The 22,478-nt window shown below is 39.8% G+C and overlaps 1 protein-coding gene across 4 annotated transcripts in view; it reads right to left on the minus strand.

Moving 5' to 3' along the window:
• Positions 1-22,478, minus strand: part of LOC124166063 (aryl hydrocarbon receptor nuclear translocator homolog) — a 138,071-nt gene that overhangs the window by 13,253 nt on the left and 102,340 nt on the right. For 3 of the 4 annotated variants that reach the window (XM_046543677.1, XM_046543675.1, XM_046543674.1), the window contains 3 exons: positions 17,441-17,601; positions 1,065-1,237; positions 4-151 (listed from right to left, as the gene is read on the minus strand). In XM_046543677.1, coding sequence (XP_046399633.1) covers positions 4-151; positions 1,065-1,237; positions 17,441-17,601 — 482 coding nt within the window. The remainder of the gene's footprint in view (positions 1-3; positions 152-1,064; positions 1,238-17,440; positions 17,602-22,478) is intronic. The other variant, XM_046543676.1, reaches the window with a different exon arrangement.

Raw genomic sequence — 22,478 nt, forward strand, 5'->3', positions numbered from 1 at the left:
CACATTGGTGTCCTTCTTTCTTCACAGTCCCAGTTTTGAGGTCCAGAATTCTACCAGTATTTTGAGGGTCTTGAGTCGACAATTGCTCCCTCACTTTCTCAACATCCTCAGGATGCAAATGATCAAAAATACATGATCCAAACCAGTCACTCTGAAAATCAAAATTTAGTGCAAAATGGATAAATACCTAGGTAAACGGAGAATCAAACAACAGCGAATTAATGGCACTTGAATTCAATTGAGTATTAGGTTTAGGAAGATATGAATAGAGGCAAGAACAACTACATACTTCCTTGATTACATTATGATTTTTTTTTTTAATACCTATAATTGCTAGAATTATTTTTTAAATTCATGTTTTACCATCTTTTTTATGTAAATAAAAAATATTGATAAATAGAGAAATAAGTGAAGAAATTCTGCAAAAGTTTTTACAAGCAACATACGCTAATAAATTTATAAGCAATTTGAGGAAAATCCTGTGAGGAAAAATAAGCCAAGAGCCAAGCTTGATCCTAACAATAAGACCTTAGTCTTTTGACAAAATTGCAAACACAACAAGAATATTCTGGATATTTTATTTGTTTGGAAAATTATATTTCGTCAAATGCTAAAACACATGAGTGATCCAAAATAATGTGGCTTGAGAATAGCCCTTGTGAGTTTTTTCTCATGGCAATTAAGGCACATTTCACCATCTTGTAACCATAAATATTTAATCCTCAGTAAAAAGTAATAAATAAAAGAATTACTTTCATTTCTTAGTAAGCATTACGGCATGTCCACTAGGAATGCTTACCAAATAAAATAAAATTCCTTGGTATAAAATTTATGCAAGTTGAACTTCTTAAGTGATCATAAGTGATAATTAATTCTTAATATCAGAGGAATGTTATTTAAATCAACTCTTCTGGAATTCACTTTCAACATTCATCACAACAAATAAAAATCAAAAAATTAAATCACCAAACAATAATTTCGTTTCAGCTACATCAAAGGATCTATGAAAATTAACCATCCAAAAGTTAAAATTAAAATATGCAAAAAAATAATCTGTATTTTACCTGTGCCTGATTAAGGACAGGGCTGACAGAATCAGAAACATATATAACTCGACCAGTGTCACATGTGACTACAAACAGGAACCCATCAGCAGCTTCAAGGATGAGGTGCTTAAGTTCTTGGTCAGTAAGAAATGATGGCTTGTATGTCCCATCTGATGTTGTATTCCCAGTACCTGAAATAAAACTTATATTGAAAAGCCGTCCACCATATCTCAATAACTAACTCTCATTCAATATCACAGAAAAATTAACGAAGAATGAGATAATTCACAGCAACACTTGCATTTAAGTTTTAAAGATATATTTACTCATGACATAAATCTAAATAATAAGTATCTAAGTATATAACCCCAAATGTCCAGGGAGGGATATTCAATAAGAAGTGAAATTCAGTTTCAAAATGCAGGGCAATCCCTGCCATCCCAACGTGAGATGAAATTCCAGAAGTAAGGAAATTCTTTCATTTATACAAATTTTTCTCACATTTAACATTCAAATATTATCTAAGCATCTAGATGAGCTATTGACCAAAGTGAATATCCTGAATGTAGGGTATTTATCAATGGGTATCAATGGTCAAGTTAATACTTAAAATGAGAGTATATGATTTATGAGCAACACCACTGAGCAGCATTATTACTTTCGATGAAAATTTGATCACCACATATATTCTTTGAAAGTATTTTTCCAACTTTTTCAATAAAAATGTCTTCAATGAATGAAACCCACAGCCAAGAACATCAAACGTCACGCAACCCGCAATGCTTCACTTTCGCCGCTATGGGGCTAGTCGCTATGGGTTGTGACATTCACGAGCGTCAAACATTTCTGGGTATTCATGATTTTGGGTATTCAACTGGTTAAATAATTTTTTTTACCAATGCTTAAAATAAACTCATGTAATATATAATAAAGGCAACACCGCGGGGCACTAATCGGATTCATCATTCGGTCATTTTCATTTAAATAGAAAATTTTTCGAAAGCCTATAACGTGTCTCATAACTACAAAATCTGGATCAACGGACCAAATACAAACCTTGCTTTCACGAAAATTGGATGAACGTTAAAAACTCACACATTTACAAAATTCCTGAAATATAAAACGAACGAAATGGCACACTGAGCGGTACACCTTCACCAAAAGAGAAGTACTTCGTCCAAGAACTCACAAGGAGAACCAACACATCCCTGCCACCATCTACGAATTTAATGAACGTAAAAAGAAATAAACATTTCAAAAAAGCATTCCTCACGCACAAAATGCAGACGAAAACCGACAGAACTCGCGATAAACGCAATCCGTTCCCATCCCTCAACGTACCGATGGCGCAACGATTTCACACTCCCCTAGTGGCATACGACAGACGGTTGCCAACTTAAGTTCCGACACATTTTGAAATTATGAAGAAAACTGTTTACCCTGCCAAAATTTCAACTTTTCGGTGCAAACAACGCAGGCAAGGGAATTTCTTTGACGCCAAATAAGCTCTAAATCTTCACAAGTACCTAATTCATATTTGTAGTCATTTAAATGTTACATTTCTTCTCCGGGTAACATGACTTGCTCCAACCATGAAAAATTATCATAGGCCGCAAAACGCCGCTAAATGTCAGCGCCATAATTTGGTGCATTATACAATTTGACATTTTATCAGTTCTCAGCAAAGCGTGGAAAGCAAAAAAGGGCATGATTAAAGCGGGAAGCTTCCAAAATTCCACAAAGAAAAAGGCGATTATATAAGCGACTCTTCTTTAGTTTGAGGTAAAAGTTCTCATTTCGGTGACTGAAAATATATAACGCTGAATTTCGACACGAACTTCCCTGATGCCTGACAATCATCTCCCTGCAATAGAGTTGGATTAAGTGACGACAAGGGATAAAAAAGTAAACATGGGAAAAAGTATCCCTGTTTACCTCTCAATGCGTAAAACCATTCCAGTGGTTCCACAACCGGTTCAGTAACTTACTGGACTGTCAAGAGGATTGAAAATGAAGCCTAATGATTGATTCCAAGGGGACTGTATAGAGGAGGCCCAATTTCATCCTAGAGAAGGCTGATTTCTCTTGCTACTTCGGTCGCATTTTAATCGATTTTCAAACATTTCCGCGGCGCGGTGATGGGTGCAAGGCGATCTACTTTTTCCCAATATTTTGCAGTATAATGTTTGTAATTGCGAGGAATAGTATTGAATACTTATGAATTTGATAAATCACAACATCATGTATATAAATTTCGGTCAAAACCCCTAATTATACCTTATTTCCCCGTGAAACTCAGATCAATTTGTCCGTCAGCGACGTGAGTGGCGACTTTTGTAAACCCATTTAATGCACGGTGGGTGACAAGACATATCGAGGTCGAACTGAGGATCCTCTTTTGTAATACTCGTGATTGATTCGCAGGAAAGTGCAGTCGGGTGATAAATGAGGTACAATAAGTAAAAATTTTTACTTCAAATATTCATATCAGGTAACAGCCATCCTAACAGGTAACTACTAGCACGACGCCCTAATAACATATTGAATCATAATTAAACTATGTTTTCCCCTAATAACAGGTGATACCACGCATAGAATTTACCATAACACTATAACCAGACTAATTTCACTGAGTGAGCACTTAAACTTACGAATGAATTAATAAAAACCAATGTTACAAACCCATGTCTACAAGGGTATGCAAAGCGTAAACGGGGCTAGGAAACTTAACAAACTATTGGGAGATAGTCATGAAATCTGCAACTCGTGAAAATAGACTAGGAATACGAAGTCTCAGCTTACGCATCACATAACCAAAGATTCCATTTAAAAAACATTTACTAAATATTTTCATTGGAAGCCAACACAAGACCAAACCCCAGTGGGAACCAGGTCGACTGTGAGAGAAAAAGCGTGACTCGATGGATTACAGTCGCATTTAATCAAATTTACTGATCACCAAGAACATCATGGCGTTTCTAGTCCTAGCAGAGCAGTTATTCGTGTCCACTATCTTTACTGATCACCAAGAACATCATGGCGTTTCTAGTCCTAATAGAGCAGTTATTCGTGTCCACTATCTCATAGCTATTTGCTTCCAGAAATCCGCTAGTACCTGGGGAGATGAAGAAAGATATACAGGAGAACGAGAAATACGAAGAACATCAGGGACCTAAAAAAACAGCTAAGGGATGGCTGCAGATTACCAATATTATGATTTCAGAACTATGAATGAATAAAATCGACACAGTTGACCAGACCAGTACAGAGCGCAAGGGACCACTGAATCTGCCGTTTCGATCACATAGTAATATTCTAAATCGTTAAAAACAATCACGAGAGGGGATAATGGCGGCTGTAAACAAAAGAAAAATATTAATACCGAGTGATTGCTTCCTCAAAGAAAAAAAAATCACTCAGCTAAAAACGATTGTGTAGCAATGAGAATAGTAATGAAGATATTTCGTGATATGAAAAAAAAACTATGGGCTAGAAAATCTGCAAGAAAATAAATTAAAGCAAAACATTTAACATTAATTTAATGGAAACTTTCATAATTTAAGATGGCATTAATAAGCCATTGATGGATATTAATAATGCTATTCCATCGCTCGAAGTGATCAAAATATCGGTGCGATAGAAACGATAAAATAAGAGAGGTATTTGGCCGAACGAAAAGGCACACATTTTCCCCCGTACAGTAAAGAACTTTTAAAAAATGCTACATAGAACTATTGAATATAGCGCAAAGCGCACCTCGTTTGTTTTCTCGTGCAGGTTACCGGTTGGTGCCTTAACACCTCCCGCCAAACGCCTATTTACGCGACTTTCGGGGTAATATGTGAATTTTGATAAACGAATTTTCTTGGAGGCCGTGCATTGCCTGCGAACGTAGGAAACAGTATCTTACTGAGGCAGTGGCAGTCCTGTCTCGCGTTCCGTTTGGCAACAGTACTCCTGGCGGCACAGTCAAGAGAATTTCGGAACGCGCTTATTATTCCGACGGCTTCTGCAACACGAGTCCGAAGGTTCGCGTGGCACGAAGGCAGCGGCCAACGGCTCTTGCTCACCAAGACGTACCAAAGACGGAAAGCCCCATGAAGACGAGGCATCATAACGACACCGATCGTGTGGCCAGCGAAAGAGATGTATGCGGTCATGGGAATCTCCATGCAATGATTTCAAAGACATAGGAAGCAAACGCCTTCGAAGAACAGTAATTGGCTTACGACGATTCTTGTGCGAGATAACGTCATTCAAACAGAGAAAATATTCCAACTTTTCGTATGACATATCATTGAAAACCTCCTGATAGATAACTTTTTTCGTAGTCTGAAAGCAACATTTCCGTAGGTAACAAGGATGTGGGAAATAAAGATAATACATCAGCTCTTTGACCAGTTGTTTGTGTCATTAATACGGCCAATTTCATTTAAACAACATATTTAACTTCAAATAAATTGTCAATAACACGATAAATAATAATACGAGCCTGAATTTTACATTTTCCATGCCTCTGATGTTGGCACGTCTTAATTCAGTTTTCCGTTAAACTGATATCTTAATTTTGATTATATTATTCATTTCTCCCCCATACAGGCGAGTATCCCAACGTACAGATTTCATGATGCCTTTGGAACTCCATATAGATGCTACTTAAAAATCAAGCGCGGAAGGCTTATCGCGCTACACAACAGTTGTTTAGATGTAATTAGAGGAAGAAAAGTTCGCGGAATCTATATTTACTTCGTTTTGCACGTCCTTGAGTTTCCCGTAACACTACCGAAAATATATACACACAATGCGGCACACAAGAAAAATAATACCATAGCTCGAAGGAAGAGAGATTGAATTTCGGAATATCCTCTATATTTTATATTATGATAAAAGAAATATCCATAAATCTCTCGAAATGCCATTCAAATGGGATTTTTATTTGAGAAGACGACAGGTGACCGTAGACTGCTTGCGCCATAATATCTGTAGGTATGATTGCATGAGAAAGTATTGAATGAAAACGACAGAGACGTATACGCTGCATGGGCCTCAGTGCCAAAGATGATGATAGGTAGGTAAGAAGGATAATATTAGACATGACACTATTAGACATGACATATTGAAGCTGGGGATACTTCATTCACTGAAAATCACGCCCAGGAAGTAGAACCAATTCTGAAATCACTGGTATGTTTCATCACAACTCCCGAGCTTCTGTAGCTAGGAATTCGTGGCGTAGAATAAACAGATGGAAATCGCTCGGTGCTACGTCAAAACCTTGCGGAAACGACAACGGAATCGTTCCAGAGCGATATGACTAGTTGCCACGCAGTCACGCGTTCGGTACGCGGATAGGTGTTGAGAGAAAACACTAAGCAACACAAAAATATACATAGTAAAAAATATAAAGAAACTGGTCATGACAAAAATAGCTCCACACGCCAGTTGCTTAGTCCGAGGCGATCTCTACCCCCACCTACCAAAACCAATCAACAGGTTGAATCGCTGAGTAATGAGCAAAATATGTACAAATGCTGAGAAAACATCGAATGCGGTGAGCTGAACTCAATACTTCCCCGCACCCATAAACGCCACCCGGAATTCGATGCGTCGAAATTCAACGTTAGTCACCAAATTCGATTGATAAAATTTACAAACAATCGGTTTGACTCAAAAGAGCACCGTTAAGGCACAACAACAATCGAAACGTGTCCCGGTTAAGAGGAAATACGGGGAGACTTGGAGACAATAGCTCACGCCACAATGATAACGCACACAGTCTGCCTTCTCGAGTATTTCAGAGGCGACGGAAGGGGACTTCGGCGTTTGAGTCAAAACGACGACGAAAGAGAATAAAATAGAATTCTACTCCGGAATGTCCGTAGGCACAAATCGATGAAGAACTCGAGTAAGATCAAATGTTCAACCGAATGTCAACGTTTGAAGTCGTTTAACTGCAAGTATTCTATCTACTATAAAATTATTTAATAGGGTTAATTTATGCTTCCTGGTACTTCGCTAAAACCATGTTATATTTTAACATGAAAATAATGGTTATTATACATGAAACATCAGTCACGAGTGGTGAATCAGAAACATGACCGCTCAAGTTTCACATACTTTCCCCAAAAAATGAAAATTATGAGGTAGATCTAACGATACTCGATAGTATCCGATACATTTTCACTGAAAGCATTACCAATCAATTATAAACTATATGACGGATTTTAAATAATCATAAATTGCATTTAATAAGCAATAATATGTTTGCCTCGGAAGAGGCCAGAGCTCACCCTTCTTTCCAGAAAAGTACGTGAAATAAAAATATGAATCACAAGCGGAGAAACTTCTAAGTTCGATTTTTCAAGGAGAAAAAATAATTCTTGTTTTTCACTACTTTTTTAATACCCAAGCGTAAAAATGCCACGAGGATCACTGGATGCAAGTTTTGACCAACATGCTCATTTCATGAAAAGAGTTTTAAAAAACCCTTTTACCGAGAAAACTCATTTTTGAAATAACGATTTTATCAACTATAATTTTTAGCATACTTCCTCAATACCAGTTTTACTCGTCAAGAATATCATCTAAAGTACCGTCGCTATATTGAAACAACGCATAAATTCAAAATTAAAACGTGAAAGGGTTAACGCCACTAAAACCTGGGTCGTGAACTTTTTTCGCCTTTATTTGGCTGACACGCTCCTTTCACAAAAAGCGTTTCAGCAACCCCAGTTTTAATCGTCATGAATATTATTTTTTAATTTTATTATTTTGGTACATGTTCTTAACCATCCATAGTTTTATTAACAACGGATTGCCAAAAATTGCCATCCGTTTTCACTTCATCAGCCAATAATGTACTATTCTTATCGAGTAAGATTCGAAAAAAGACCAAGATATTGCTCACCAACCTTGAACATCGTTTATTATTTTTACACCGAAGAGCACCGACAAAAGGTGTGACTACCATGTTCTGATTTTGACCCATGAATATCACCACTACACGTACACACAGACCGTTCTAATCATTGTCGCCCGCTGATTAAGGCAGGGATATTTACTAAAATAAAAAATAACAGATATATTAGGCAGCTTTGCTCTGAATTATGTAGCCCATATGTCCACACCAAAATGAAAAACATTAGTTTCAATGAATTTACCCTCGGCTTTCGGGGATGGCAGCTTTTTTGGCTGGTTCATGACGCATCATTGTAAGGTAAGAAGAAAATCGGGCAACGGAAGCTTTTTGCAAAAGATTCTTCAGGCAAATGGAAGAAACGAGAATTCTCACCATTCAAACCAATCCACAATGGCACGGATAATAGCATAAGGAACAATCGACTATGGGGAAGCAAGTGACTAAATAAGACACCCACTCTTAGAACGTGACGCACGAATATTGCAGAGATTTCATGATTAAACCCCTATATCTATTCCGCTTGAATTTCAGACGCGACGCGAGACAATGATTATAGATTTTCCCATCAAGATACACTCTTAAGGACGATCTTCCCCAACGATATAACTACTCCCACACTACGAGATAGATACAAAGACATTCCAAAAGTGCGGGCTCTCCCTCAAATTCAAAATACTAACGTTTTCGTGAGGTGAATATCAAAAGAAGGTGAATACAGCACTCACATCACTTTGGGATACACCGTATACGCTTTTAGCATATAGAAAAAAATAATGGATACTTCCACGAATTTAGGGGTGAATAAAGCCTAGTAGCCATCAACTAAAACGAAATATGTTAATCGATCCAGTGCTCAACTAAAAGGTCTGAAAAATTAAAATTTCTGTCCGAGCTTGAAAACAAGAGAGAAGTTCATCAATAGTATTCGCCAGGAAAGTGTCAAATAATACATAACTAAAAGGATGTTTATGGTTATAAGGCGTGTATAGAGCCCACCCGCTTGTGAACCAATGGTAAATCCACGTATAAGGATTGGGGGAAGCAGCTCCATCCCAGGCTTCCCAATGATTTACTGCTAAGAATCTTTTTGGTCTTCCTCCCCGTTTTGGTATCATTAGGAGTCCCTAACCCTGAGGAAAACCGAAAGGCCACTACCTTTTCTCAAGGATAAACGCCGCGAATGTCTAAAACTTTCTTTCCCACGAACATTTGACCGCACGAGATCACTGGCTAACCCGACTTGAGTCCTGTTTTACTACTACCTTAGATCTCAAAGTCAGGGTTGAGGGATGTAAGCCACTACTGATATTTATGCAACCTGTATATTCACGCTATTCCAAACACTATCGCAAAATAACTTTACAAAAGAGGAGATAGATGGAAAGAAAAAGATAAAATAAAATGGCAAGGCCTGCGATGAAGTGGAAGATGACAAAAGCCAAACATCAGAGGGTAAAAATATGGCCTGACTGAGACTCGAACCCAGAAAATATCTTAAAAGGATATTTGGTACAGTATAATCTTAAAAGGACAATTGACCGAGCATGTGCAATACGTGTACTTACGCATTTTCTGCCGTAAATATTTTTTTATATCATAGATTGATACACGACCTAAGGTTTTCTATTACGCAGTTTTACAGTTTATAATGCATTACTGCATGATTTCTGATTTTTCTTCTCGCACATGCATTTCCCACAATTGATGGGTGATTATTTGTTCTTAATCCCATTCCTAAGCTAAGATGAATCATTAAAAATCCAAATAATCCAAGAAATGAGAACCAACAAATCAAAAATGATAATCACGACCGAGCACTAGAGAGGAGATGTTAAAACCAATAAGAGTATAGGTTCAGCTAAAAAAATAGTTCCGTATTCACAAGAGCTTGATATGATGTCTTCTTCCGCTAGGAACTTGTGAAGAAAAATGGGATCGTATTGGAATAAGAATGGAACTCACTAGCACCACCAAGATACGTGGTACCTACATTAAGGATTGAGAACTTCACTCAACATATTTGCATTCACTACTTTTACCTTTTCTTCGCTCAAAGAAAAACGTTTTTAAATTGAATCCATTAGCATTGAATAAATGAAAATACTATTTTTAATTGTGTGTCATTACAATTGTGTTTCCTCCGAACGGCGTTCCGTTACGGGGTCGCCTCAAGAGTCGGTTTCGTCTTAGACTTGCTGAAATACTTTAGAAAGAGACATGAGAGCTAGAGATGAAGGGTGTTTAGAAAACTGCATCCAGCGAATTCACAGAATTCAGAGCTGTGCGGCAAGGTCAGGAGAACGGCACGTGAAGAAACGTCTGCTTGTAGCACGCCGAGGATGCTTTTAAACGATGCGAGCATTTTTCCGACTGAAAACAACCTCGACGACGTCAGCTCCCTCTGCGCCCAAGTGGGGCAGTAAATAATGTATTGGTAAGTCTAACGCGGAGGTCACAGTACCAGCATGAATTCAGACACCACAGCAGCAATACTTGCAACTGCTATACCGGATGAATTCAGGCAAGTGAAAGGCTGGAAAGAATCAATTACGCACTATCCTTTGATCAAAATACCGTCAGATAAACTTATAATTTTCCTTCAATCCCTCTAAAACCATTGCCATGCTTCCTACATTAAATTTATCACGCTAAAGCTAAGACTCAGTTCATTTTCATAGACTGTTCCGGAAGTATTTTTAAATAATTAATTGCGCTAGTACAGTAATCATAATTTAATGATAATAATAACATAATTTCGCCTCAAGCTACACAGAATGGCTCAGAAGTATCAACAGTGATAGCATAGATTGCCATGTGCTGGTGAGATCGCAGTTATCGAATAGACCCTTTTCCAACTAGACAAAATGCAAACAAAATTCTGTATATGTACCTAAATGAAATAACTTCTTCCACGCGATAAAGCGATTCAGCAAGAAAGAGGAGCTCACAGCCACTCGACGGGAAGTTAATATCTTGGGACGCAAAAATAACGCTGACATGCATTCAGTAATACATGGATGGAATAAACAACTTTCCTTTGGAATAAAAATCTCTTGGAGAGAAGAAAACAAAATTAATAAAAAAACACAGCAATACATCCAAGTCAAGCGAATGACACCACCACAATATCTATGCGCACAAAATCCATTCCATCAGCACCATTATCATGTATTGTATCCCGCGGGATTCTGCTCCAGTTGGGAAGCAAAAATTAACCTCGTCCTTAACGGTCGAGTATAATCCCGAATGAAATTCAAGGGCTTGCAAGGGCTTGGCTACTATCCAAAACTAAAAAAAAACACAAGTTATACCAGCGACGGAAGATAATCGGTCATCAAGACGAACTTTTGCAACAAGGGGAGGCAATTACTTAAGACATAGAATTAACCGCAACTCTGTCCCCTGGCAACATTAAACACCCCTGAAAAATGCGCCTGAAGTTAAAAAAATATATAAAAACATTTTTAAAAAAGGTAAAAAAAACGCTGCTGAGAAACTACCTGACACCTTACTAAACGCGAACATTTAGCAGGTCGGACACCAAAAAAAATTCTCAAATGGGATTTTGCACCACGTCTCTCCCGAGAGAGAAAAAATAATCCACTCCGAAGTCACATAATTGCCATCTCATTTCCTGCTAAGGGCGAAGCCACGAATTATCACACCGGCAATCGATACTTATGGGAGGGGGTGGATATTGTTCCGCGTGCCACGGCAGGGGGTCGCAGTAAGCTAGGGGTGGAAGAGTATGAAGAAGACGATCCCGAGGTTCAGATAAAGGGGAGGGGGGGCACGAGCGGTAGAGCGCGCTTCTGCGCTATCAGTCATTAAGGCCGTATCGGTCACACGTAGGCGAGGCGGTATAGGCGAGAGACGCGGAAGACGCAAAGCGAGGTTCCTAATACGCAGGGATGGGCAAAATATAAGCCGAGGAGTATTTGAAATACAAAATATCTTTTACTTGGGTATCTGAATAAAAAACTACAAAAGAGTATTTTAAATGCCTTTTAAAATACCAAATACATTTTTATGGAAACTAAGAGATCCTTAAAAAATATATAACCTGCCTAGACACTTAATGGATAGTTGGAAACATGAAGAAGTCGCTTCTAACGAAAACGAAGTCATCTCTGAAGCATAATGTTACAGACGTGTTATCAGAGCTACTTCTAAAGTAATTTAAAAATGTATACAATAAATTATGTGAAAATATTGTTAAAACATGTGTTAAAAGAATGGGAAAATACCAAAAACTGTATTTGAAATACAAAATATAAGATACATTCAGGTTGTCTATTTGAAATTCCAAATACAAATTAAAAATTTATTTCAAATACGTATTTTAAAATACTTTCATTTGAAATATTGCCCAGCCCTGATAATACATTAGGCAATCGCGGAGCACACAGCTACTAGAACTTCCTGTATATCGATACACTTGAGAAATTTTTCCACATACTGGCGACTCCGGCGGTGTCTGTTGCGTACCTACCAATGGCTGGTTTTGGAGGATAGTGACCCTGATTGATTTTTAATTCAATTGGTTTTAGATAGAGGGATAATTTAGAGTGCAAACGTAATTACACCATGACCATGATGATGACCGCGGAGATCCCAAAAATATAATGTGCGCGCATTTGTAAAATTTTTACTTCCAACAACGCATGCATATATTCTGAGTAGATTTTTGTGCTACTCAAATGTGTATTTTTAGTGTTTTTCGAATGAATAATAAACATGCTTTCGTTTATTTTTAAATAACCACCGATTTTTTTCGATTTATCGATATTTTGGTTCAAATTTCGTATTTTGGTTGAAAAGTCGAGCTTTACATTTCAATTAAAAAATCGATTGCTCGTAAAATCGATTTCGACCGACATTTTTCCATCACTATATCGACGCATACCTAACATCCATACTCGGCACTATCAGTCATTAGGGCCGTATCGGGCACACGTAGCGGAGGAGACTGCGGAAGAGGGAGAGACGCGAAGGAAAGGTTCTCACACGTCGACGTTTACGATTAATCGATCTTTCGGTTCAAATTTCGATTTTCGATTAATCGATCTTTTGGTTCAAATTTCGATTTTTGTAGAAAATGGAGCTTTTCATTTCGATTAAAAATCGATTACTCGGAAAATCGATTTCGACCGACATTTTTCCATCAAAACATCGACGCATACCGCACATCCATATTCGGCACTATCAGTCATTAGGGCCGTATCGGGCACACGTAGCGGAGGAGACTGCGGATGAAGGAGAGACGCAAAAGGAAAGAGTTTCTCACACGAGCATGAGAGGTGAGAAACAAGGGGGTTTGGGGGCGTGGGGGAGGAGGGCATGGGGCGGGGGAAGCGGCAGATAGGGTCATTAGCTACGTGATCCAATTTCCACCCGCTATCATATGCTCATGCGGCTCATTTGAATGCGTGATTTAGTGCGCCCCGAGCAATTTTTCTTCCTTCTCAAGGCTTTTGCCCCCTCTCAAGGGGATAACTGGAGTTTCATTAAAGGCCGTCGCGGCGGCGGCGAGCAGAGATATAGAGACATGGCGAGAGTGAACTAAAAAGGGAGTAACAGGCAGGCAGTAGTAGCGCATCTTCGAACCCCGTATCTGGCCACATCTCCTACCCACCCGCCGCAGAATTCCTAACCCCCACTCTGTCAGGCACCAGATAATTTAAGCCTTCGCCCTCAACCCCAAAACGTGGCTATCTCTACCTCCGCCGCGGAAGAGATTTCCCAAAAATTGAACAGTAACAAACGACCTTTTCAGAAAATCAAGAACTATCCTACTTCCCAAGTGAGACATCCTAACTGACGAAGAAAATCCGAGGATTCAAGCGTGATGTAGCGGAATTTTTCCATATTGAAATAAATACTTGCAATTTTCCACAATTAAAAATTTATAACGACCAAGGCTTCAATGTAACTACATCATATTCAATCTTACTACATCACCGGAATGATAGTGTTTTTTTTAAGTCTATAAGATGTTATGAATTGTTGTGGCAGTTGCCATTCTAAGAAATAAAAGGAGCGCTTAAGGCATAACAGGCCATGTCCACCTCTACTGCGGCATAGGCGTCTTAAAAATCGAAATGTCACGAAAAATCTTTACAGAAACTCTATAATTGCCATCCTTCCCATGCAAGACAGCCAAACGCACGGAGGATTAAATATAATGATTCTTATAAATAATGAAGTCTTACTAAGGGAAAGAACGTATTTTTTCAGACTCAACGTCCATACTATATTTCCTCGCACCAATTAATTTTAGTGGCAACAATCAACCGAAGCGATTACATGTACTTCCGCTGCAATGGTGACTTCCGAAAAACTGAATTACAATACATATCTTTCATGAAACTTGTTGTATACCGTCCTCCCCAAGAGAGTCACCACAAGCACGAAGGATAAAGAAACAATAATTATTTGGGGGTGAGGCGATAAGGTATCATGAACAGGTATTTTTATGATTTATTCCTGATTTCTTAAATATTGTAGCAAAAATTATACTTAAAAGTGCTTTTTTCAATGTAATTTATAAGTGTTTGAATGCCCCCACCAGCCAAACTGATGTTCACGGGTTCTAATCCCGCAAAGGGAGAATTTCGTCCTCGTGGTACGAAGACTCGGGAAGTGACTTCAGATTATTGTAAGAGTGAACTCCAATATACGCCCAATAAGGACAGCATTTCTATTATATTGCCTCCGTATCAGTATATTAACACCCTGATGAAAGCGCGAACTGCTCTCTCCTCATATGGTATATGATATTTGGAGGAGGCGACCGACAGCTGAGGTCATTTGCGCCATGAGGGAAGGATAGGTAAGAAAGGGTGGAGAGAAACCCGGCGTCGGCATTAGCCAAGTCTCAACGAAAGGCGCCAAGGGGACCGCAGCTTAACGTCCCATCCGACGGACGGAATGTTGTGCTTGAAATGCCCTCCACATAAGATTCAATCAGGAATCGCGCAGTCTCTGAAAATTCTCTGCCTACGCCGGGATTTGAACCTGAGCCCACGGGGTGGGAAGCCAACACTATCCACCACACCAACCCGATCCCCCTCTCTCCTTGTACCTCCTTAAAACTTCCCTGATTCGTCCACTTTATCAATACGGAAAGTTGAGGGGTATTAAATACTGTCGAGAATTTTATGCAAGCATTTAGGCAAAGACGCTAAAAATTATGACTTCTTTCGAATCTTCTAAATGTATAATTGTGAAATATCTTTCGAAACACCTTTCGAATATTCCTAAGGGACGGAAAATACCGCAATTAGGATACATAGGCGGTACTACCTCACGATTCCGCGCTATTTTCATCATCGACGTAGGACCCACACGACAAGCAGAATTACTGGATAAAACCTGGATACACTATAATTTGAAATAAATCCCCCTAATACACTAAACTATCCCGCAGCATGCGCCACAATAGCATATAGAGAAACACTTAAGAGGGTATTTTAGCTCGAGTCACGCATCAGGAGACTTCCAAGAAAGAGACTTACTCCACGCTCTCAGTTTACACGCTAAGGCAGGGGTGAGATAACGGGAGGGCAACTTTCGCTTAATTTCATAAGCTTTAAGTATCGGTAGATAATTTGACTATAATGACAGGTCTGGGAATAACACGTTGCTAATTATCCATTCAGATTCTGAAGTATTAAGTGGCAAGATAATCACTTCCTGTACCTCAAAAAAACCTTGTACCTGCCTTCAGCTTGGGCATAATGTGGTTTGCGGTCGGGAGTTGAGTAGCTACTACATAAGGACACGCGATTGCCAGGGGAAGAGAGACCGGCCCAAAAGCGCCAAAAAAAATTCACCCAGTAAATCCTCAAAGTGGCCTGAGTATAACAAAATAGTCTTGCCTGAGCCGTCCGCTGCGGTGACTCGACGATGAGGGCTTCCGTGGCACGCCACGGGAGTCAAAGAAACCGCAACAACCGCGCACCCCACAGTTATCCTGCGTCCAAAACTTGCGTCAAGAGAAGGCATTGCCAGCTGGAATATTTTTCCAACAGCGTTTCCCGAAAAACAGCCTTAGAGTCACGTTTTTGAGAATTATGTCACGCAACACTACATTCTGTTGAGCAGTAGTTACAGAACCCGATAAGTAGAATAAATAATCAAGATTCACAAATGCCTCGGGTACAGTTGGATTGAAAGTTCAAACAAACCTTTAGCCAGGGAATTTCGACTGAGAAATTTCATACTAAAAACGGGTGTGGCTGAAAATTTTAATCATCTTCCACAACTTGGTATACTCCAAATTCCTTCTCTAATCGTTCCAAATTCACTACCCCCGCATATTAAATCAATCGAAGAACCAAAAACCTACTACCAAGCAATACTTAAGACAAACGATAGCTATGACACATAACGGAGAAATCAAGGAGCCACCTATGATTTTTCAACGTGAGCGTGAACGTAAATAACTGGCGACATGAGGAATGAGGACCGCGTAATAATGCACAAATACTTGAAAATCAGAAATAAATCTCCGAAATAAATACAAAAGCAAGTTCAGCATTCTTTGTATTTAACGAATTTTTATTATGAACATTACAGGTTGTACCTTTGGCTTTAGAAAACATGATACGCTTCGCAGAATAAAAAAAATAGGAATGGAGGATAATAAGAGAAAGTAATGGTGCATACCATTGAATTTGGCGTGCTCTCACCAATCTTCGATCACGCATACAGCAAATGCGTGGCCGAGGAAAGATATTGGTCTCAACACCAAAACCTTTTCATGAGGAGGCTGCTTTAGACCACTAGTGTCACGTCTCCTGCATTACGCTGAGTATACGCACTTTGAAACAAATACAAGTTTTATAACTGAAAACCATGTCATGAATGGGTTTCTAAAGTGAAATCAAAACAGTATGACATCAGTAGTCCAGGCTGATGTAGGGAGCAAATCGTGCGAAAGATCCACAGAGAAAAAATCATTCGCCTTGACCGGGATTCGAACCCGGATCCCCCGATTTCCGGTCGAGTGCTTTGGCCAGTTAAGCTACCGAGGCGTCATTCTTCCCAGTGGATATTTGCGGACACTACCGGACAAGGTGTTGCTGGACTGCGGGGCATATGATGCCTCGACTCGGTAGCTTAACTGGATAAAGCACTCGACCGGAAATCGGGGGATTCGGGTTCGAATCCTGGTCAAGGCGAATGATTTTTTTCTCTGTGGATCTTTCGCACGATTGTGCATTGCGGGTGACTCCCGTAAAAGTTATCACCGCGGCTAGTCCCGGTATACTTTAAAACTAGGAAGCAAATGCCTAAATGGTTAAGTGCATGATGAAGCATATCTGTTTACGTATATGACTGAGGCACCAAAATTATCATGGCGTCATGATCAAGTTATCCGTGATCAAAGTGCTGCTGAAGGCATTCATCATTCACACTAAATGCAAGTCAGCTGTTACCTCTAAAATCAAGAGAAGATTGTTGTACTCACCTCGGAGGGCTTTCATGTGGGCCACGGCCATGCGCAGGATGGTGAGCTTGTCGGGCTTGCGGGCGAGGGCGCTGCACGTGGGCACCATGTCCGACAGCTCCGTGATGTACGCGGTCATCTTGTTTCTGCGCCGGCGCTCGATCTCGCAATGATTCTCCCTACAGTAGGAGAAAATGGCGGAGACGGGCAGGTAACTACATGTGCTCACGTATCAAGGGAGTCGACAATTGAAGGGAGGGAGGGAAACCAATTCCTGGGCAATATCTCAAATTGGAACATGATAATTTGAACATGGTTTAAGGTTTCATTTTGGCAAAGGCAGTAATAGTTACGATATCGCGCTGGTGATAATCGATATATAATAGTGGCGATATACCGATCGTCGCGACAATCGGATGACGATACACCAAGATACATCGCAATAAATGCGATGATCAGATCACGATATATCGTCGATTTATAAAACTCAACACCGTCAACGCGATATTTTAAAATTTTAGGCGATTTTTTTTAATATAGCGACATTAATATAATATCGATAAATCCCAGGCCTGATGCAAGCAGTGACCGCCTAGACGGCTGGAACATAAGAAGCGAGAAGTACACTTCCCACTTCCAGTGTTCTAGTAAGAAGCTTCTCTAACGTACTTCATTTACTTATATCAAGGGATAAAATGGGAAAAAATATCATTCGGCCACTGCTATGAGATATATTCAAATAAATTAAAACATTTTTAAGGGGCATTGCAAAAATGTCTGCGCAATTTTTTAACAAAGAAATGCATTTGTATCTTTGCAAAATTTGTATCTATTTATATCGCTACAAAGGTATCCACAAAAAATGGAAGAAATGTTTTTCTTGTAAACATCGAAAAAACATTCTTGAATAGATAATTCTCGCTTACATCGTAGACGAGCAGTAAATTCATGAAGGGAAAGGAGCTTACACGAAACGTTCTTTATGTATCCTTCTTTTAGGATCCATGTTCGGAGTAAGGTACGTTAAAAGACGACCATTCCGGAAGCATTCAAGCCTGCTTCTTCAGACTAAATTTCTTTAACTCAGTTGCATTATAATACCCTAAGGCATGTTACATGACAACCGTTGGTCATAGCATAGCCTTATATATACCCTGAGGAACATCCTGGGACTATCACAGCGTATGAACAGAAACTTTATTCCTTTCAACCACACAGAAAATATGCATTCTGAAGCCTATTGAAATATCGCCCAACAGTACACCATACCCTTCAAGGTTCTCAGGCGTTAGATGTGCACACAATAACAAGTACCAAACTCGTTTATTTCGTGAAAGCATTTTCCACAAGATTTTTAATACTTTTTCGAAAGACACGGATCACATACCACCACTCTGGATCAAGTCCGAAGTTTCTTGTTTAATCCCCGCTCTATGGCCCTATATTTAAGTTTTACGCCTAGTCGTTATCCTTACGTTTGAGTTTCAGTTAGTGTTACCAATACAATTTTTTTATTAATATGACTATTCATACAAAAAACGAGTTAATATTTTATTTGATAGAATTGCTACTGGAGCCCGTATTTTAAAAAAACGGGGCCAATATTGTATAAATAAACACACAAAAATAAATTCCTTTGCGGGAATCGAGCTTCAGGCAATGTTTCGTTTTGAGAGACCAATTTAATCCACTTATGCCGACGGCCACAATAGGGTAAACAAGATGCAGACACCAGAAGCCCGACTCATTATGCCCAAAATTTCCCAAAATATTACCTACTCGCGTCCTCCAGGATCACAAACAAAAAAAACAATGCCTTAATCCCAATTATTTGCGAATACAAACGCCCGAGACGGGGAGGGGAGGAGTTAGGGGAGGTGGGAAAGAAGAGAGGCAAAATGAGAAAATGAGAGGTTCCCGCGAGGCAAGAACGACATGGATAACTTTTTGATCGGCAGGAAATGAATATGGACGGGATGGACCTAATGACGAGGCGATGGGGAAAAAAGGAAGAAGACTACACGGGGGAGGGAGGGACAGGGAGGATTTTGGAGAAACAAAAACGGAACGAAAATAGGTTTCCTTTCTCGTAAGCTGTGTTTTGAGGTGAATTTGGCCGCGGAGGAGATGCAATTACAGGGCTGGTGCGGTTTGATGGGGGGGGAGGGAAAGATGAGAGGGAAGGGTGGGGAGGATGGATACTGGAGAAGGAGGGAGGGGAAGGTGGCAGGGGGGGAGGAGCACGGAGAATGGCGGGGGAGGTTGAGGAGTGGGGCGGGGTGGGGAGGCGCTGTGGCGGGGGATGGGGAAGAACGGCGTTGCCAACCAACTACAATGCTCTCTACTTAGAAGCAAGGGAAAATATAAGCAACCATCACCCGAAACATCCTTCGAACCTTTGATAAACAAAGACTGCCCACTAAATTTTATTTCACGTGTTTCGATTGGCTAGGAATCACCATCAAATACCGATACTCGTGCAAGACAATCTAAACACGTGTAGTAGAGCTGTAAAATAAAATTAGGAGGGCAGCATAATACCTTTGTTAATCATTGGTATGCTGTTACTCGATAACTCTCCTCAAAAAGTTGACTTTTTGAACCTTTACTAACTCTAACTCACTCAGTTATGAAATACATAGGTTGGTTTTTAGATAGTTTTGGGTAGAACTCGCCCCGGGCTAAGCCACTGGTGTGTGAAACTCATACACTCAGGGTTGGAGGACCAGTTCCTTTCCATAAGTCATCTTCTTTTATTAGAGTATTATTGAGTGTGACCCGAGACTTCACCCAGGGTTTAAACCCGGAAACCTTCCTTGAAACGCTTATAACTCCACCTCCTAAGATAACACATTCCCCCTATAATTACAAGTACTGCAATTATAAGATGAATTTAAGGTCCCCTCAATAAAACGCAAAGCTGTATCGAAGTTTCATAATCAGCGTGACTTCCTGAAATCAATTTTCTACAATCGCAATCCCCTACAATGACGTTGATTTTCCTAAAATATTTATTTCCCCATGAATGAATGATTTATTTCCCCATGAACCGCAAAGTAATGTTATAATGCATTGACGAATTGGATGATTTGAATATCAAACGACTTTCAATACTAAAAACATTCAATTCAAGACATGAGTCTCTAAAGACCCTTGTCTCCTTTAGCAAATACTTAACGATTAAAGCTGGCACGCAAGTAAGCGATAATGACGAGAGAAAGCGAAGTCCAAGCCTTATTGAATAAAACGGCGCGTTTTTCAGCTTTGCCTTCATAGCGGCTTCTTTCGTTCCGTTTTCCAGTCACTTTTTTCAAGTAGTCCCAAGTGATTTGTCTTGTCGAGCTTCTTCCGTCACCTCTGCACATCATTTATCTTCCGCTCTTCCATAAGTTTTTGTTCCCGACACAGAATTTCGGCTGAGAAGAGATTGTGCTTTTCTCACTCAATTCCTTCCGCATTTCTGACTCGACGAGTTCAACCCTTAAAGCCTCATGTTTGACAGAAAAAAATCTTAATGGCCCAATTGCATGCTTGTTGCGTAAAAACTGGGTCCCGATTGTATCAATTGAGCAGCATGAATCAATTATGTGATTTTTTTACGGATGATGAATCGACAGTAAATAATTCAAGCAGAGCTGTGACTGACGTAAATCAAGAGTACAGACAAACAAGACTCATTGAGGGTATAATCATTTTTAAGCGCAGATAAAATACGTTCACGTAAATGGCATTGTAATACTGGCGCAGAGAACTGGTGGGCCGTGTGCAGCGCCACAGCCTGCCGTTCCTCGTATCTTAAATTTCTCTCGTATTTCAAAAGCGAAACTTCGCTCGATCGACGGCTCCTATCTCAAATAACTCGTATGTTATGGCAATCGGATCTAAAAGTAACAATTTAAATTGTTTTGACAAAATTAAGTGCGCGCAAATTTAAAATTGACACCGGTGTAGTATGATAAATCAACATTAAAAAAATCAAGGCGATAATCCTGACCAACGCAAACCTACGCTACGTAGAATTAAAGATGCTAATTCTGAAGTTGGCAGTACTGGAGGGGCTGAAAGGGGTACGGGGGAGAAACAAGTGGTAAACAGGAGAAGAGATGGTAGGAGATGGAACCGGCAAGGCTGAGAGGTACGAGAGCTGGAGTGGAAGCTGTGCCGAGATGAAAGAGAATAAGCAATGAGCAGAGTAGTGTGAGAAGGGAGACGGAGCCAGATACAAGGGGAGGGAGAGGAGGAACTGCCGGAAAGATTATGACAGGACCCGGTGAAAACTTACGAGAGACAAAACCGCAGCGGAAGGGATAAGTATTTTCAATGATCATGAACAATTTTAAGCATATCCTTATTGTTTGATCGTCGTCGGCGGTGGCGGGATAAGATCCTCGCCTACCGAACAAAAGGTCGCGAGTTTGAGTCTAGCCTCGGTAGCATAACCCTGTCCAGGGCACTAATGTTTGGATTCGTACATGCTATTTGTCTAATAACCCGATGTAAAAGGCCGCATGTGTTTCTTACGCGATGGTGGGATAAATGTAAACATGAAAACGGTGGCCGCGGTGGTGGAAATGGAAACTGAAACTTAGAATTAATCATTATCTACTTTTCCCAACAGAATCTCAAAACATTTCTGGGAAATTCATTCACATTTACGGAAACTTCTACCCTACTTCCGCGCTCTAAGCAAGAGCGCGGAAGGGGGTAAAAAGCCAATGTGTAGCGATATTTTTATAAAGCGAGCTGCATTAATCTAGGCTTGTCGCCTTAGCTTTAAAATTAAGGTCCATTGGAAACTTGAGCAAAAATACACACCTCTTCAAATTTTATTTTCTAACAATCTGATAAAGTTTAACGCCATCAGGTGGTGACATTTGGGTACCTTCCCTTGTTAAATTAATATACCACTCGACACTGATAGTAACAGTGCGCTTTCCCTGGCCTGAAGACACATGACCAATATTGGATACTAGCGAATAAACAAAAAATCGCTCCACCTAAGTCTAAGGCCTCCGTGGTCGCTGACCGCCAAAAATAACCAACCAGCCCAAGCCCATCA

Source organism: Ischnura elegans, chromosome 9, assembly GCF_921293095.1.
Source record: "Ischnura elegans chromosome 9, ioIscEleg1.1, whole genome shotgun sequence".
NCBI lineage: Eukaryota > Metazoa > Arthropoda > Insecta > Odonata > Coenagrionidae > Ischnura > Ischnura elegans.